This window comes from Astatotilapia calliptera, chromosome 19 (assembly GCF_964374335.1).
Source record: "Astatotilapia calliptera chromosome 19, fAstCal68.1, whole genome shotgun sequence".
NCBI lineage: Eukaryota > Metazoa > Chordata > Actinopteri > Cichliformes > Cichlidae > Astatotilapia > Astatotilapia calliptera.
Window position 1 is genome coordinate 21947914 of NC_137440.1, and position 19947 is coordinate 21967860.

Genomic DNA, 19947 nt, shown 5'->3' on the forward strand with positions numbered 1-19947 from the left:
ATATATATATATATACACGTGTGTGTATATATATATACACGTGTGTGTATATATATATACACACGTGTGTGTTTGTGTTTCTATTTTTGATCTACTCGTAGGAGTGTGACTATTAGTATGAGTGTGCACGCTTCTGTATGTGTGTCTTTGATTTTGTTTACATGCTGATGTTTGCCTGCATGTCGACACATGGATTTATGTGTGTGCGCGTGCTCGCCAGCATACACAGCGTGTATCTTAATTGGACTCCATTCAAGTGTTTAATTACTCATTAGAGATGCTGCAAAGCAATCTATACACCAGCTTTCCCCGTTCGCTCTCTCTGCCCTCTGTGACTCGCAACCCACAGAGGCTCAAACGCTTTGACCCAAACTACATGGATTAGTTCACCTCGTCAATCTGGATCAACCCATCCATATTAGATGAAGATCCTTAAGCCAGAGGGTGATGCCAAAGCAAGGCAGACAGCTAATATGTCAGTCAGTCTGACACTCCATCAGTTTATTCTGGTGTAAAAGTAGTTGTCAGGCAGACAGTTTTTTTTCACTGAAAGATGATAATCAGTCCACTGGTAGGCGAATAAGTCAAACTGGCTAAACTAGTCAGTTACATAATCACTTTGTTGATCGGGGCAGAAATCTGAGAGCGGAAAAACACTGCAAACCTTTTGTTTACGGTATATATGAAAGTAACAGTAGTATTCCTCAAGCACAGACTAAATGCAACTCGGTGGTTAAACTGAAAAAAACATGAAAAGAATTGATCTGTAACTTTTAAAGTGAAGGTTCTTACACCAACATTGAGCTAAAACAGTAAACACATTTGTCCCAAGTCTATATCATGGAGAATTGATATTATTTGCTTGCCAGACTTGAAAGGTTTTTTGTAGAATATGGGGTGTAAAAAAATCATAAATGTACAAAATAAAGTTAAAGGTTTTTATAGTTGTACTCCCAGAAGACAAACTGTATACCTCTGGCCAGATGTAGGCTGGCCATTTTTGTGGAAACACTTTGTTATTTTCATCATTCTTAACAAAATGTTTGTGGTCCGTTTTAATGACAGCCAAAGATGGCCCCCAATCTGTCAGAAAAAAAAAAGTTGAACTCAACCTTGAAGAATGCATGAGTATTGATGGAATAAAAAATGTCAGCCAGTTCTTCTCCCTTCTTTAAACATTGACTCTGTGGATACGTGACATTTCTGCCGCTCCCCACCCTTATTGAGAGATTCCCATTGGCGAACTTGGACACCAGCCATCAGCTCCTTCATTCGTACATCTTTTTGAGCCAACCTTGTCGATACCAATAGAGCCCCAGTGCTGTTTGTGCTGTCGACAGTGCCAGCGTTGGTGCTGCATCATGGTGAATGCCCCTCAGAAAACAAGGAGACTGATATAGGCATATCATGCACTCTGCCTGTCAGCTTGTCAGAAATACCGTGTGTGCCCGAGCTCTCATCTTGTCCGTCTGACTAACTCAACCTGCTTGCCCATCCATCAGTGGCTTTGTCTCTGTATCTGACTGCCATCGGGTCTATTCTGTCTTTACTTTTTGTGTGTATTTTTTAGCAAACACATCACCAAAGTGGTAATTATCCTTCCCGGGTGGGGGGCTCAAGAACAAGGTTTGTTATGTTAATCCAGTCAGTGGGCGTTGGGTTGTATGTGCATATGTGAGTGATGGGCAGCCTGTTTTATGTCTGACTGTGTGTATGTGTACATATGTGTAAGAATTTCCCAGGGATTGACACAGGCAGCACTTAATCCGCAGGGGGGCTAAGTTGCCTGTCTTGGAGAAATACATAATAACCTTTCAGATGTGCTGAATGTCACCACAGTGATCTATGGGCGACATTATTCAGAGTGACAGATGTGGAACTTGTCAAAACAACACAGTTTGAGCTGCTCAGGAGTGTGTGCCAGTTGTGGGTTGAGGCTTTTGATGGTTTCTTTTTCATGTTGGCTTCGGTGCATGTACAGTGAGATGTGCATGTGTGTGTTATGTGCTCTATTCCATGCTGTTTGCATGTGTTTAACACAGAAGTGAGGATCAAGAGCTAATCTGCATAATTAAACATGTACATCTGTGCTTATGAATCCCAGTACTTCGATTTGTGTTAATTTGGCTTTACATTATACTGAATGCATTAATGCTTTCAGTGTTACATGTGTTATTTTGTTGAGATGAGCTTGTACTCTACGCTATAGTATACATCCATGTGTTGGAAATGTCTAGATATGTCAGCCTCAGTGTGTTTGTTTCCAGGGAGGTACCATATTTACTTTTCCTAACGTATCTAAGCATCAGCAGCAATGCGATGGGAGACACAGGAGAAGACAACAGCATGAGAAAGGAACACCTCATGCTGGGGAAAAAAGCAGCTAAAGAGTCCTAGCCAGAGGATGATGTATGTGTGCGTGTGTCTGTCTGTGTGCATGAAGGAGTCCTTTTAAACATTCAAACAGAATGAGCAGAAAGCAGATGATGCCATGGTGAGGGAATAAAAATACAATAATGGGGGAAGAAAGTTAAGACAAAGGAGAGAACAGGAAGAGAAAAGAGGCGGGTGGGGGCGTTGACAGTCGCGAAGACTGAAAAGAGGAGATAGCAAGAATGTCAAAAGATGCTGGAGCTGAGCTCCAGAAAGGAAAGTGCTGGGAGAAGAAGAAAGAATAGACAGGGAGTAAATGAAGCAGAAGTGACTGGAGATGAAGATTGAGGGAACGAAAGTAAAGAAAAGGAGGAAAAGACAGAGTAAAGTCAGGAGAAGATGAAGATGGAGAGATAGAAACAGAGAGTAATGTGGAGTTAATTGGAGAGATATTGAGAGTGACTGGAGTTATGGTGTAGGAGACTGAGACAGCAACATAACTGAGGCTACTTTCAGCCACACACGTCTACAAAAGCCTGCAATTTCTTCCTGCCAGAAAGCCAAATGAGGTGAAATCGTGCCTGTTTTGAATATGAAATGTTACATTTAAAAGACTCCACATATTCATTTGGCCAACAGTGCACAGAATTTGCCAGGGTTAGGCAGCAATACTGGTGGAGTCTCTTTGTGCTGGTGTGTGGAGGAGAGCAAACCGGATGTTCATTACTCTCAATGAGAGAATGGTGATAAACTGCGTCAAGATAGGAGTTGGCAACTAAAGTTGGACAACAACTTTTGAGTTGACTGAAGATGTGACAGTGAATTGGATTTAAAAATTGAGCCAAATCCAATTCTTCCACCTATCCTGCTTGCAACCCCCCCCCAAAAAAAGAAAATCACCTCTGTGCAGAAAAAGTATCTACAAAGACCAAAAACTTTTTTGTCTTATTTTCATGGTGTAAGTTGCGCATTTTAACATTAGAGTTGCTACATGTGTTGACACGTCATTCCCATCACTTCAGATGAAGACAACCTGCATCATGTGCATTCTTACACATGATGCAACCCAAGCAGAGATTCACTCATAAATCCTCTGCCCCGTAACGCTAAAAGAGCCCAAACATCCTCATCCTAATTCTTCAGTTCAATTTGCACCAAATCACAACAACAGTCTCCTCAAGCCTCTTTATATTGTAAGGTAAAGATCCCAAGTTATCAGATAGCAAGCAGCAATGATAAGCTGAATGGGTGCAACTCACTAAGACACATACATGTACCTGCAAGTTAGTCTCAGTAACAGACTAATAAAATACTAGACCTGTTGGCCTGATTGTCTACTACTACTGCTGCTACTACTACTAATATGAGCGACTGTCCGTCTCCCAGCAGGCCATATTTCTTTGTTGGATAATTCCATTAGAAATGCTACAAAATGAACATACACCACAAATGTGGTTGAGAGTCTCAAATCGTTGGCTTGAATAAGCAGTGATGATGTTCAGCAGAGAGCAGTCAGCTATCATGATTATTTATAACAAAAATAATAATAATCATACCCAGTACAGTTGTTATGGAAAATTAACTATAGCATGAAGGCTCTAAATGTGTTATTTTATTGGCATAAGTTGGGCATTTTAACATAAGAGTCTATGGGGAATTAATTCCTTAGTCAGCCTCAGGTTGCCGTTAGAGGAACTGCATGTTCTGTCACTTGGCAGTTGGCTTAATTTGACTGCCCTATGCTTTGCACTTTATTTGGGCACAGATGCTGCACACACACACACAAAAAAACAGCATGCAGACGGAAAACAAAGTTGTTTACACAGTAAAATCTGAAAGCTGTTCCCTTAAATAAATCAAGCGATAAGTTATTTCAAGAAGTGAAGAAGTGTCCAAAAATCCAGTGTCGAGAAGTGTCTACCAAATGAAGACGTTGTATTTTGAAATGGTGCCTCCTGTAGTTTTTGCGGGTTTGTGCAGCCAGTTTCTTTTCTCCTCTGAGCCATTTTTACCAAAAGCAACTGGATCAGAATTTGACTGACAGACCAAGAACGGAAGAAAGAGGTTTTTCTGGGTTTTTTTGTTTTTTTTGCAGGCCACGGTGTGAGTGCACCATAAGTGGGAGTGACAAAGACAGATCAAGTAAAGCTAAAGAAAAGGAGAAAGTTATAGAATGAGAGTGGGATGACATAGTGGGAGAGAGAGAGAGAAGCATCCTTTGATGTTTGGTGGTTGATGGAGCCTGCTGTTTAGGACGCAGGCAGGTATGGTAAACATCCAAGGCTTCTCCAACCAGAGGCTTTGATCACAGCCATATTGAGAGAGGATGTTGATGACTCACTGTCGTCAGAATACTAAAGAGTGGCCACTACACGCAGGAGTACAGTTACTACTGTATGGAAAAATACAGAACTTGCGATTGCAGCAGATACGCACATCCAGAAAAAAACCTCAAAGACATGTTTTCTCTCGTCCCCTTTTTGTTTGGATCTTTTATTTCAACTTTTAAGCTCTCCCATTTCTATTTTCTTTCATCCTGATATGTGCACACAAAACCATAAAACACTTTAACGCAGATCCATTTCCACTGATTATGGTCCAAGCCTCAGAATGATCCTTTTATATCCAGATGAGAGCCACCAGCCAAAAGCCAAGTCTTTCAGCTGCGTCTGGCTAACATCACCAGACAATTCAATTGCACTGAGAGAGTGAGGAGAATTTGTGAGGCATCAGAGGATTATGAATGATATCATATTGCTCAGGTTCATACACAGACAATATTAGAAAGAAATTGCTTCAAGCGGCGGAACAAAAAAAATATGAAAAGACCATGTACTAAACAACATGCACTCCAACAGCAGTCTGTTTAACAGGCATAATTTAAGACAGTGTTTTCATAGACACTGCTTAATTTCAAAAGCATAAAACATAAAGTTTTAAATCTTTATCTTTGTACCCCTTCAGAACTTAATTATCAATATGCTAGAAATACAAACACATATCTTTCCCTGGAAATGAAAGATAATCAAGTTTTTTCAGCCGTAAAATAACAAGCATGGACATTATTTCTTGTACCGGTTGTAAAAGTTTACACTGAATGAGTAAAAGGATTAGTGAAACTTTATAATTTTGCTCTGTACTTTGTTGTAAGCTACCTTAAAGCTTCTTTTGTGCCAAATGTTGAATTATTATGATGAAATAGGGTTGGGGGGAGTTATTGTTTGTCAAAAATGAGACACTCTATGAAAATTGGTGCAATCCATACTGCTTTCTGTTCAGTCACTTGAAATTCCCTCCAAGATATTCCATGATCCAAGAAGTGGAGGCATTTAGGAACCACAGAAACTTAGCGCATGGTCGCGTAGTGCATAAAAGTCATCAAAGCTCTGCTGACTCAGTAACTGCAGAGCTACAAATCTCCTCTGCCATTAACAACAGCCTCCAAACTGTGTATCAGGAGCTTCATGGCATGGGTTTCCATGGTGCAGCTGCTCCTGTACGTATAATGTGTAGGTAGCTCTGATGTTTTCATTGCAGCCAGTTCACTAACTCTGTAAATTAGATCCTTCTGCATAGCCCAGTCACTGTTTGTGCAGATGCTTAATTTATGTAACTGCAAGCAGTACCTGAGTAATAAGTACTGAGAAAGGTTTTGCCTATTTAGAGAGCGTACAGAAAAGGGTGGTGGGTTGATCTAATGCTGATTGGTTGACAAATGGGCTGGCACAGGGAAGGGAGTGACAGCGGAGTTCATCAGGAGTGAGAGAAGCACAAGAAAAAATTTTATAATTTAAATTTTCTCCACTGAATGGCCAACAACAACACAAGCAAGAGTAGCACACAGACTGGTTGTACCACATATTTTTGACACTGCCCCCATCTGACAACAGATACTCTCTGCAGGTAGATGAGCAGTCCGAAGCTGCCCACGGATCGCTAATAGACTGCCAATGTGCTACCACAGCTGAGCCAGAAATTCCCCATGAGGTTTGCCATACTTGCTGCAGTCTTTTCCTGAATTATCGGTGTCCACACTTTGAAAAAAAAACTCCACACTAAAGGAATAAAAGAAGTCGAAACAGGCAAACAAAAGCCATCACAATATTGTGTATGAAACTTCACAAAGTTTGATACTTTTAAGCTGAGAGGATTGTATTCTTGTGTTTACAAACTAGCAACACTGTCTGTCTCACAAAAAAATCGAGAGGCACAAGCCACAACGGTGCCGAAGAGATGTCACAACTGATGGCGCACCCTTCAAAAAAGCAGTAATGACTATATTTAAAGAGGTTTAAGCCTCTAAACCTGAACCACTGAACCATTTGGGTGTTAATATTCGGGACTCAAGCTGCACCTAGATATTTGGGAAATGACTATGTGTTGTTTGTCGGTTTGTCCAACAGTTTACCTGCATGCAACCTAGGCTTGCTCAAACGTGGGTGCGCAATGGTACTTAAACAACAATTAGAAACCACAAAACATTTCATAATAAAGCTCTTCTTGGCAGATTTTGCCAATAAGGGACAAGAAGATGCCTGCTTATAGAGATGAAGTGTGTTTAAAAGACTGTTCTATTGCAGATGTAACAATGATGTTACAGTGCTCTGACTATGAGCTAATAACACTAAGAAATTAAAGCCCTGATGTTCAGCGAAATGTAATTTTCAAGACTTAAGTTGCAAATAAATTACATCATAAATAGAAACATTTATGAAGCTTCATAATGTCAGCTTTTATTATGAGTTCTTTAAATATAATGTTGCACAATACTGTTATATCACTGCTTTCACAGCTTTGAAATATACGCACATACAGATTCAAAGACATCCCATTAAAAACACCAATAACACACAGACACACACACACACACAGCTCTTTCTCAAAGAGCCGTGTCTTATATGTGAGTGCATTCCCATGTCTTTTTTGGCTAGTGCAGTGTGTGTGTTTAATTCCAAATGACACTCAGCCTGAGAGTGGAAGACACGGGACACACAAACTGTGACACACACCAACATGCGCTTTTTAACAGCTCACAGTGCAGTGGCACACCTGCACGTTCACCCACTCACCTGCACACACGGTTTCGGCTCGCCTCGGCAAATTAGGAATGCAGACAGTGTCACAGGAGCAGGGCAGGGCACTGATACAACCTAATGTATCCTGGCACATTAGCCCTTTCTTGGATTGAGCATCCTCACCGAGTGAGACCCACTTTGCCATGCTACCATTTAACCGGCCACACACACACACACACACACATGCTTGCCTGCATGAACACACACACATCCGTACTTTGCTGCATATCCAATGTACTAATGCTCAAGTGGTAGTCATCCATAAATGTATCAGCGCACAATCAATAGGCAAAGCACATTTGTCTCAGATGAAAAACCATAGTCATATAAATTGAAATGAAATATAGAAAACTCCTCTTCCATCTGCTCTTCTTCCATCTGGCCTCCATCTCCTCTTCTGCTTTTTCTTTCCTCATTTTTCAGCTTTATTCTAAACTAATTTCATGCAATCTCATTACCCCATATTTGATTGTCGCCCTCCTCTCTCTGCTTTTTCTTCTCTATTGTTCTAGCTTTGCACATATTTCCCTTCCTCCCCCACCTTTTTTTCTCTCTATTTCACCCCTTCTGTTCTTTGCTTTCAGGCTTTTTATTCTCATTCTATACATCTCTCCCTCTGTTTCTCCCTCTGCCTTCCCCCTTTAGTTGTTAATAAGAGTTGATTGGGAGCAGAGAGAGCCAAGAGGAGCTCCCTGGTGGATCAATGCCTCTAAATGATCTGTTCAAGGATCCCTTTAGAAGCTGCAAAACGCACTCTGATAGGGCACCGAAGCATGAAGACGCTCATTTCACATCTAACTCACTTCCTGATTTGCCCTCTGGGAGAGAGATAGGACTGCCGTTATAGGGATAATTTGTCCCAAAGCTAAATATCCCACTAACCAAGAGTGCTTAGACCAAAATGTCTTCATTCTAGGCAATCAATTACTGCCAAGGTGAGGGAGAAAATGATGAATTTGTTTAAAAAGCCCAAGCCGCCTGTGTGCGTGCTGTCTGTGACAACTAGATTGCACGACAGCTTGGTTTTGTTTAGGCTATGCTTATTTGATTGAAGACATTTTCCTGCGTCTCAAATTTACCGAGCTTCGACATACAAGATTTGATAACGCGGTGTAATGAATTTTAAATGTACTTGAGGTGGTACATTTGGAATTGAATTGATTGTAGCTGTGGTGATGATAATGAAGGTAATGAAAAACACCGGAGGACGTGGCGGTTGCAGACATCGACAGGTTTACTTGACCACAAAGAATAAAATGGATATTGCCCTGACTATTTAAAAATGCATCGAAATGTTAGATGGTTTACTGAAAAGATGTTTATACTTTTACTCTACAGAGCTCATTTTTGCCCTGCTTTTTAAAACACATCTGCTGTGCTCTTTCATAAGGTATTGGCTACTAATAGAAAGGAATTAAATGCAATTTCCTACAGGAAACAATACATTACATTTTATTTTAATTTAACTTAACTCAACTTAACTCATTGCCTGTTTAACTTAACTACTGAGTCAACATATACTCTGTCCTGCTGATATAAACATCCCAGAGCAATCAGCACCAGTTGCCATGTTTATTAATCAGCAAACAAAAAAATAGCCTCCAACAAATGCAAACGATTCATTATAAACACACCGTGCATTATTTGAAATGTATGTCTATAGAAAAACAAGGCAGGGAAATCCAGAAGTGTAGAGAGGCAGGCTGCACGCTGTTGGTTTTAGTCCTCATCTGCATTTGTTGACAATAACAAAAATATAGAATATCTCCAGCCTCATCCTTTAAAGAGAGACTGTTTCACTTCACTGACTTCAAGATTGTAAACAGAAGTTCAGTTCTCTTATAAACAGCACTGGCACCAAAATATAAACATAAATAGAGCCTGTATTATAAAGGGAAAATATGCAGCCATATGTTTTTAATGTATTAAAAGTGACTAGCAGAGGTTGCTGAAAAAGGATGAAGGGGCCAGCATCTCATGCATTTCCATATCACCTGCATTCTATGAATATTATAAGGGACTGCCGCAGTGTAGAAACTCCAGGATGAGCGTTTTAATACCAATAGTTTTTTTTTCTTTAATAACTTGTTTCGGTTCATGATGCCAACCTCACTGATCTGCATGCTTGCTGAACTAAGTGGACACCTACAACAGCAATGTGTGCTCTCTACCACGATGACCTACTTCTCTTAAGTATCATACCACAAGGTTCATTCAAGCACGCCGACTGGAAAAAAAAAACCTGTATTTGAAACATGCCTCGAATTCCCATAAATTGTAGTTTACCGAGCTTTATTAAAATAAAATTGGTTGCTAAACTGGCATAACCAGAGGGATCATCATTGATTTTTCTGGCTTTAACAATATATTGTTTTGTTTGTTTTTTTAAATGCCCTCTAGGATTTTTTTTTCTTTTCACTGACTCAGGTGGTTTAAATCAGAAAAGCAGTTTCAGTGTCCTTGAGCAATATATGGAAACTCTAAGGAGTGTTGTTCTGCGACCTTTGATTTGCCTCTGAAGATGTGGAAACACAAAAATGTTCCAACAATCGCACAATTTCATATGGTTACATTGCACCGGATGACTACGCTAGGCAGATAGTTTCCTTTGTGCTGTGCAGTCATACAGAAATTGTAGTAAATATCGATTGTTTTTCAGGAATATAAAGATTTTTCTTAAAACGTAAGTCTTCCACGGTCTCATTTTACCACAGAAAGCACAGCTCCTCACAGATTCTGCGCAGATCCCTGAGTCTGTTCGCTTATTTTTTATTCATGAAGAATGTTTCCTTTTTTCTGTGTCTTACAGGTTCTGGCATGGAGAGTACAGGGTGGCAGTGAACATCAATGACTATCTAGACATCTATTGTCCATACTACGAGGGGCCTCCATCCCACGGACGCATGGAGCGCTACATCCTATTCATGGTCAACCATGAGGGCTACACTTCCTGCCAGCACAGGATGCGTGGCTTTAAGCGCTGGGAGTGCAACCGTCCCACCGGTCCCGATGGGCCCCTGCGCTTCTCAGAGAAGTTCCAGCTCTTCACTCCTTTCTCCCTGGGCTTTGAGTTCAGGCCTGGACACGAGTACTACTATATCTGTAGGTTATCAGCCAAGTAGAGTGTGTTTCTCTGTGTTTGGGGAAATTGTGTGTGCAGGTAAAGATGTTTGTTATCTGTGTGTGTGTGTGTGTGTGTGTGTGTGTGTGTGTGTGTGTGTGTGTGTGTGTGTGTGTGTGTGTGTGTGTGTGTGTCTGTTTGCATGGTATCCACGCTCCTGCTCAATTTGCATTTGTAAACAATATATAAATATGCAATCAACAGAAGCTGATTGAGAGAGTTCTCAAACACAGCCCGCACAAATACACCTTCCATCTCCTATTCGCCCCTCTCACTCCTCCCTCACTTTATTTCTTAGCGCATCTCGCTGCTTCTGTCGAGATCATAAGTGGTGTGCTCGGCAAAGTGGTAAAAATGTCAGCAGGCGTAGTTTGTAATCATTTTTATATTAGCTCTATTGATGTTTCTCCTCACTTCAACAAGTGATGTATTAGTATTACCCCCCTGAGACTACTTTTTTGAACAAAGCTATCATTACCCCAGCAGGCGTGGGACATATAGTAGCTTCAAATTACTCTTAAACATTGTTTTCAACTTCTCAGTGTGGGATGGATTTACCGCATCCGGACTGTTTAGTGCAAAATCAGTTGGTAATCACAGAAAAGCAACATTAAATTGACTTTGGGAAGCTTTACTGTCAATGTTCAAACACAGGAAAGCACCACTTTTCCTTTTTATGCTGTAGGAGCTGCAGTTGTCTGTTTTAGTATCCAAACCACCTGGGATGAAACGTGTTTTTCACAGAGCGCACAATGACAAGGACACCAAAAGCAATTGAAAAAACTATGTATGCTGTTTTATGCTTTTTTTTTTTTTTCTTTTTTTTTTTTGCTTTCATTTGTTTGGTTGGCTGATTTTATTTTTCTTTGTCAGTCTCAAATGACCATACAGTCATTTGATGAGTTATGTAAACTCATCATTCGTTTTTGATCAGTTTAATTTTTAATAAGTACATGTCAGTCAGCAGTGTTAGAGAAAATACTTTGCTCTTGCAGGATTCAGTTTGCCAGCAGATAGCTATAACGACTCAGGAAAGTCATCCTATTCTTTTTTTTCTGACTTGACCTCTGAGATTCTCTTAAGAAAAATCTTATTTTGTCCAAAAGATTTTTTTTTTTACTGCGTGGAATTCTGCCAGTATGCAGCCTGACGGTCTCTTCATTTCTCCTTACATTATCGCTGCACAGTTGGCTGAAAAACTGACCTTGACCTTTTTAGCAGGAGATGGAGCATTCTCACCATGACTCATAATGGGAAGAAGGTCCTGTAGCACCAGTTTCAGGTCAGGTTATAGAGGGAGTTTTTTTGTCCTTGGATAGTGATTCTCATTTTACAGTGATATTGTCTTCATTCTGAGAGTACAAGGAGACTTTAAGCAAAGAAAAAAAGTTAGATATAGATAGGCAGATTCTGAAACAGGTTTAGTTTTTCAGGTTTTATTTCTCATGCAGCAACAGTAACTGGTTTTGCAATACAATTAATATAAAAACAAATGCGCAATGCGAAGATACAACACTTTTGCATTACTGAAAAGTTTGCATTTAAGACTATTTGTAGGTAAAGAAACTTTTTTTAAATGCTAGTTGTCATCTACAAATATTTACCCAAGTCTGTTGTCTGCACAACCACAAAGACACAGCAGGCGAGAGTCAGGGAGCTGAAGAGGCAACGATAACAGCCACCCGATGTCCCGATGCACTTTTCCCAGTTGGCACACATACACACAAGCACACATTCTTCTGTTTTCAGTCTCATGTAGGGATGGTTTGGGCCCCTCTAGTTAGTTGCTGACTATGGTATTGTGCTCACGGGACCCCTAGGGATAGTGTGTGTTCCACATGACTAGAATGCTTGTGAATGTGTTTCAATATATATCTGTGTGTGTGTGTGTGTGTGTGTGTGTGTGTGTGTGTGTGTGTGTGTGTGTGTGTGTGTGTGTGTGTGTGTGTGTGTGTGTGTGTGCGCTGCGGGGGGAGGCCTGGTCATGGGGGTCAGTTGTCAAGCGATTGTGAGTCCGTGAAAGGCCATGTCCATCATCTTGACTGGCAGGCTAACACACATTCTTGCCTCTCACCGTCACTCACATGCTCACATTAAACACACTCATGCACAGGTCAGTACTGATGTGGAACGACAACGTGCCGACCGTTTTAACCACCCGGCCTTTCCGCTAAGTGCCTTATTGTGTGCGTCCTCTCTGAACATACTTGTGAAGCACATATTTGATTGGCATTTGTGGTCACATCCATGAGAGTGCATCCCTGTGAGTGCACACTGGTGTGTGTATTTGTCATGGGGCTGACATGTTGACAGGTCAGCTCCACCCCTTGCTTCTCCCAGCTGTCATCTGATGAGGCTGAGTGGTTTTCAATGGGTTTTTAGGAGACTTTAGATTGTGGATGTGCTGGGAAAATGAGTCACTGGGTGAATTGGTGTGACTTTTAAAAATGACACAGGTGAAAATTGTTGGGGGTAACAAAGAAGAGGGGAAAAAACCTTTCTAGCCATTTTGCCTTTTTCAGTCAAGCCAAAACAGAAACGTCCACTAGGACAAGCCTTAATGCTAGGCCCAAGTTCTTCTGCCCACTACAAGTAGTGCAGGGAGATAATCTGAAAAAAATTGATGGATAGGAAGTGGCCTATAGGTAAGGCCTTACAGGGTAAAGGAGGTGAAGGTCAGAGAGAAAGATGGAGGGAGGAGTCGTGGGCTAAAAAAGAGGGAGGAGAGGGCAAATGAGGGGTCAGATTTATTTCCTGTGCACTGTGGATCTCAAACATGATTCTCTATGGGGTCACTACTGGGTTGTGGCTTCCTCAAGGGAGAAGGCCAGTAGGTCTCCACGCACACTTCTGCAACCAACTGTGCGTGAGCACATTCTTTTACACATCTGCGTATGTGTGTGGGTGGCTGTGCTCGTCAGCATGTCTGACTGGTCAGAGACTTGGACACAATCTCCTTTAGGGTCTCCAGCTCTATTTCACATTGGAGCGAGGTGGGACTAAAAACCCAGATTCAATTTCATTTACTCTACTTTGAAGTTTGAATCACACTAACTTTTTAACTTTTTTTTCTTTTTCTTTTTTTTTTGGCATTCAATCTGGGCAGCAAGCTGGCTCAGTGGTTTGCACTGTTACCTCACGGCAAGATAGACCTGCGACTGTGGGGAATTTGCATGGATTTCCTTCCCCATTCCAAAGACATTCAAGCCAGGTTGATTTGAGAGTCAGTTATTTCCCTTAGGAATGTGAGTGTGAATGAATTTCAGTGATCCCTTACAAACTTGTTTACATTGCCTAACGTGCTTAGTGTGTTTATGGGAGCATATAGTATGAGGACATAATATATGAAACTCTGCACTTGCTTAAACTTCTAAACACTGCAACTGCAAAACAGTTAATTAATTAATTACTGGATTAATGCTAAATTGTGACAAATGTTTAACATGTTAACTGAAAAATTTTATCTTTTGGATACATTTTTATGTCATCTGACATATTCAGTTAAATTAAAGTTTTTAAGGGCACGCTGCATACCAAGGTTTTGATAATAGCTCTGCAGGAACCACCTTGCTGTTGCAAACATGAACCGTGCTATCTTTGGTATTTTTTTGCAGACTCGGCTAAAGAAATTATGAACAAAAGATGTGTTTTTGATACAGGCTGCTAGTTACAAAGTGCATAAAGATACAAATTGAATTTTTTTTTTGCTAAGTTATCTTTTATGTGTAGACACAACATCTCTGGTTTGTTCCTCGAGTTAGGTGACTTTTTAATGCCTAAATAATTCATTGCTCAGTATTAAGTGGCTTAAAAATAAAAATTCCTCTGAAAATGCTCAGGTACAAGGACTGAAAAATAAGTGGGAAAAAAACATGTCCAAAGAAAAAACTGAAAGCCTTTTTAAAGGTCTTTTGAACTTTTCGTGGGGTTTACTACAAATGAAATTCAACACAGCCGGGCTTTCTTTGCATTCTTTCTTTCTTTGCACTGGCTCAACAAAACCCCAAATCCCATCCATTGGAGATCACACCAGTGGTTATCAACTAAGCCGTTCTCTGTTTCACATGTCCTGTGACTCTTTTTCAACACAATACTGCTACAAATAAGAGAAAAGACTAATGCTAAGTAAAGCCATCTTTGGATTTATTTCACAGAGCAGTAAAATAAGCATTTTAATTTATCGTTGCATGAGCCCTTTAAGTTTCAGTTTATATCTATGGTCCTCAAACCACATCTGTATTTGTGTATATATAGAGAGGTATCAAACCTCGTGATTTAGGTTAAAGGGGAGGTCATCATCAAAGTTACTGTCCTATAGCCTAATAAAGGAAAGTTTATCTGCAAATCAAAGTGATTTAATTGTACTGATTGAACAGGTATTTTTAGTGTGTGTTCTGTGTTCTAGTAGCTCCAATTCCAGCAGTGTAAAAGAGACTTTTACAATTTTTTGCAATCAAGAATTTTTTTTACATTTTCTGCATTAGGCAATGCACAGTTTGTGCTTCATTCATTGATTTTAGTAGGGTAAGACTTAACAACTTGCAAATATAAAATGTATGCCACCAGCCGAGAATCTCAATTGCACATAAAGAATGCTGTAAACACGAGAATCAGTGAAAACGTGGCCAATTTAAAACCAAAACTCTGAACATACCCCAGCACAAGATACTACAATGATTTAGCCAAGTAAAAAGACAGCCACTTTCGTGACACTGAAAACTCTGGCTTTAACCTCAACATAGCTCACTAAGCCATTGATCACGCTTCACAGTACGCCCCTCTGGAGAACTATGGCTCGTGACAACTTCTAAAACTTCTAAGAAAGTTTGGCTCCTTGGAAGCAAAGTCTAAAGAGCTTTAAAGTATCTCATGACTTTCACACAATACTGTTGGTTCTTACTGGCTTGCAATATATCAGTTATTAAAAATGAAAAAATTCTGTCAAATCTACTTTTGGTTCACATAAACACAAAATAATCTTGTTTTATATTTGGTTATTAAATGTATTTGGTTTGCAATCAGCAGCAAAAATCACGTTATCTCTAAACTAATCTCCACTTTCAATGTCTCTTCTCACAGCATCTCCTCACCCAAACCATGTGGGGCGGGCATGTCTAAAGCTGAAAGTGTATGTCAGACCTCCAGGTAAGTCACGCTCTATCTACACACACATGCTCACTCACAAACACACAATGACATATACACACAGAGGTCCAGATTGGCTATCAAAGTAAAATTAGGGGGAATAAGAGGTCTGATAGAATGCCCCGGCAACAGACCTCGCTCTGATTCACAGACCGGCCAGGCAACACTTTAACACCTTTACCCACAGACACGCACGCTGAAAAAACACACGCGCGCGCCCGCATACTGACACATTCACACATGCGAGCGCACACGACCGTGCGCAGACGCAAGCACACACTTACAGGCACAGAGAAGAGTGCACCCACATACACACACACATAAGCAAAAAGTGGCATACGCACTTCACATCAAATCACATCACATCACACTGGGTGTGAGGGAGACCTTCTGTCCTTGTAGAAAGAGAACAGAGCCGGCTGAAAGTGCTCTCTAAGAATGTTACCAAGCCTCAACATCATCAGACTTGCTTGAATCACTCATAGGAAACAGAAAGCAATCTAATAATAAACCAGCTGCATGCAGTAGAAGTTTAATTTAAAGATTTAAAGTTTTCCTAATGTTTCAGGTTTGTTTTTAAAGTTGACAAGGCAGATGATGAGAAGATGAGGGATGACTTGCTTGCCACGTCACTGTGCAGCTTGCTAAAACACACACCTTTGATAAGTGCTTCCTCATAGGCAGAGCGCAGTGCTGACACTAGTGAGCCATGCTGTCCAATGATAGCGCTGTTTAAAAATAACTCAAGAGAAGCCTTGCGTACATGGGGATCAGAGTATGGCAAGCATTACATTATACTTGCGTTATCTTGAAAATCTACCTGTATGTCTACGAATGTGGATTTTTATCCCCCTCCCCCAGCCTAAACCCCACCAAGGAATCAAACCTGGGTAGTTACACGTCTCCCTGGATAATGACATGGCTTTGAAGAGCTTCATAAAAGAGAGTCAGCTTACACAGCTTTCCAGGTTCAGATCATTCCATATCTCGCTAAGGGAAAAGGAAATTCTCTCCTCCTTCATAATTACTGAAACAATGTACATTCTGTCGTTGCTCCAGCTCCTCTTTGAGTTGCTGTTAAAGCAATGTGTCTGACATTGCAGCTTCCATCTTTTCTGTGAAATGTTGTCATTCGATTGAGCTCTGAGCAGTTGTACATGTGTGTGAGTGTGTGTGTCTTTGTGAGTGTGTCTGTGTGTCAGCTGCTCCAGATTCTGAGTCTCTGTGATTAAACTGTAATTAGGTTGGTTAAACCCCCTGCAGAGCTCAGTTGCCGTCGTCTTCTTTTCCTCTTCCTCCTTTGCCGCTCCTTAGCTGTTAAAGGATGAGAGTTTTGTGCTTTGCTGCTTGCTTTCCACCTCTCCCCAACCGTAATCGTTTCACTTGTCTACCATTTTTCTTTGGCTAAATCCACCCCCTCGTTCATTTGCTGTGTTTTAGATTGTTTTGTCTTTGTCTGTGCGTCCTCTCTCAGTTCAGATGTTTTGTCGTTTTTTTTCTCTTTCTCATTTCTTTGTTTCAGATGGGTCGGGATATGATTCTCCGGAGCCTTTCCTGACTGATGGAAGTTCAAGCTGGAGGGCAGGGTGCATGACCCTCTTAGCTGCTCTGGCCTCACTCTTCTTGGGACTCTTCTACTGGCTGTGACCCTTCTCTCCTTCTTCATGGAGCTCCCGCCCAGGGATAATGGGCTGGGCTGGCTGTCCCTCTCAATCCACCACCCCTCAGGGAAGCCCTCTGTCTCCGTTCCGCTCCCACCGCCACCTCAATACAACCACCAACCACCCCCACTGCCAGCATCCTTTATGGCCCAGCCACGGACACCCTTCACAGGCCTGACTAAGAGGGCTGGGTCTTAAGCTGTCTGGGAAGTTGTCGTTTATCTCTGGTCCCTGAATTCCAGGTGGAAAAGCACCTCTCAGCTGAAAAACACAAGAGAAATGCCTCTGCACTCATATCAGAGGGTCCTTTTGATTTGACTATTGACTCTTGGCCACTGATGGGGTAGATATCGCCATGGCTATGATTAAACTTGTCGTTCTGGGGCAATTCCAATCATGCAATCACGGCAGGATGCATTAAGCGATAGGCCTGGATGCACAAAAATTGAATTTTGCTCACATTGCTATCCAATCCTCAAACCAAGAATTGGAAGTGGCCAAGCTTGCATTGTAATTGGAATTCTATGCTATGTGGACCAATTCCAGCTGCAACAACAATAAGAGCAATTGCATAGAGGAGAGGAGCACAGTGGCTCAGGCTGTGCAGAAAAGAAAGGGGGAAACAATATGAGCACAGATTTACATGAATACGTCCATATGGGAAATGTAATATTACACGTGTTGATATTTTCAGATCCAGTGTAGAGTCACTGCAATGTGATACAAAACTCATGCAGTTTTAGAAGAGACTCAGATAACTCATTTAAATGACAAGTATAACCATAGCCTGTTTCATTGGGAGGGTGTGGGGGTGTTCGGGGTAGGTTCGATGAGATGTAGATCTTCAGGTGGGATGTGTTCTGTCTTATTCGTGTTTCTAAACAAAGCATTTATCACAGCCTGGCCAGCACAGGCGTCTTCAGCACTGTCTAATGTTGAATGGGTCGGGTGACTTTTGGAACCATGATTTTCTCATGTATGAATGTACCACTGGTCACCCACCTCTTTGTCTTTCTGTATTATTATGACTGTGGTCACTTACAGTACCTTCTCTCAGACTGGCAGGATGAAAGAGTCAGGGATTTGAAAAGATGACATGTGGGAGTTGGGGCGGGGGGTGAAGTAAGGATGAACGGAGGACAGGTGAGAAAAGGAGGCGACACTTAAGTTGCATGACCACTGTGAAACCTTCAGATCAATCTTGTTTCTAATGATGATATATATTTTTTCATGGGGAAAATCAGAAACACCCTGCTGCCGCTCCTTTGCTCTCCCTGAGACTTTTTCAGACATCAAAAGGAAAATTTAACCTCTCTCCTCACACGGTTTCTCCTGTCTGGCTTTCAGTCGTTGATGGATTAGCTTGGGCCCGGAGATAAATGGACCCACAGGGTGAAACTGACTGGAAATCAGCCCTCAGAGCCCAGGCCAGATCACAATGGACGTAAACACTGACTGAAGCTGGTCCTGGGTCTGAGGGTTAAACCAATAAGGGAAGCGCATAGACTGTGGCAAATGAGGCGAGATGTGTGTGTGTGTGTGTGCGTGTGTGTGCGTGTGTAAGTGTGTGGTAGCATCACTAAATAACACATATGGGTGTATACGCACGCACACACACATTCACATACACATGTTTAGTCTTTGATAACGAGACTGTTCCTCTGAGATGGTGGGAGCATTCATGGTCATGACTATAAAGGGAACAGCACAAAGAGAGAGTGAAGAGAGGAGGGAGGGAGGGAGAGAAAGCATGTGTGTATGATGGGACTGAGACCTCTTTAATGTTGGGAAGTGAACATAATGAGTAAGCACTGTGAACACACACCTGCATACACACGATGACCCATGTACAGATATACACACGTAAAGACATGTAGAAGAGCGAATGCAGATCTAGACATTTACAAAGACATGGCATGAACATACACACATGTACAATCACACACCACATACACACACACACACACAAGAAAACACAAACAAGGGGAAGCACTTCTTTCCCAACTTCATCTTATTTTTGTAGCATTTAAAATCACTGTTAATTACTCCTGTGTGGAAAGCAGTGATGGGGTATAGCCTGTGGAAGATTAAAAAAATGTGTCTTCTCTTCTTCTATTCCACTGATGCTGTCCTTCTATTGTTCTTCTTCTTCTCTGGTTTGTGATCCATGGTTGGTAGTGGTAGGATGCCTCCGGGGCTGAGCGTCATGTATGAGTTTGTCTCCTTTTCTGTTTGTTGTGTTCTTGTGGACGCTGACCTCAGTCATTAAAGTCAGTCAAAAGTAAACACAGAAGTCAGAGCAAGGAGAGAAACACACAAATAAAGATTGTCTTTTTGTCTACTCGGAAATCAAGCCAAGTGAGTGGAATTTCTTCAGTGGAAATGTGAATTAACTTTGTTTGTTTTTTGTTTTCTTCCTCCAAAGTGCTGATGATTGTATTCGTATATTAGACTGCACCTGGGTCTTTATTTTGCCCAGTCTATCTTCCTCTGACATCAAAGCTGTGGGACGGTGAGCAGTGAGCTCTGCCAGTCAAAGCATGAAATTATTCAGATGAAATCACCCTCTCCA

General features: G+C 41.3%; 1 protein-coding gene across 1 annotated transcript in view; it reads left to right on the forward strand.

The window, feature by feature from the left end:
- Positions 1–19724, forward strand: part of efna2a (ephrin-A2a) — an 80530-nt gene extending 60806 nt beyond the window's left edge. Inside the window, exons 2-4 of the mRNA XM_026151312.2 lie at positions 10258–10550; positions 15649–15714; positions 17237–19724. Coding sequence (XP_026007097.1) covers positions 10258–10550; positions 15649–15714; positions 17237–17361 — 484 coding nt within the window. The 3' untranslated portion in view covers positions 17362–19724. The remainder of the gene's footprint in view (positions 1–10257; positions 10551–15648; positions 15715–17236) is intronic.
- Positions 19725–19947: the final 223 nt, after the last annotated feature.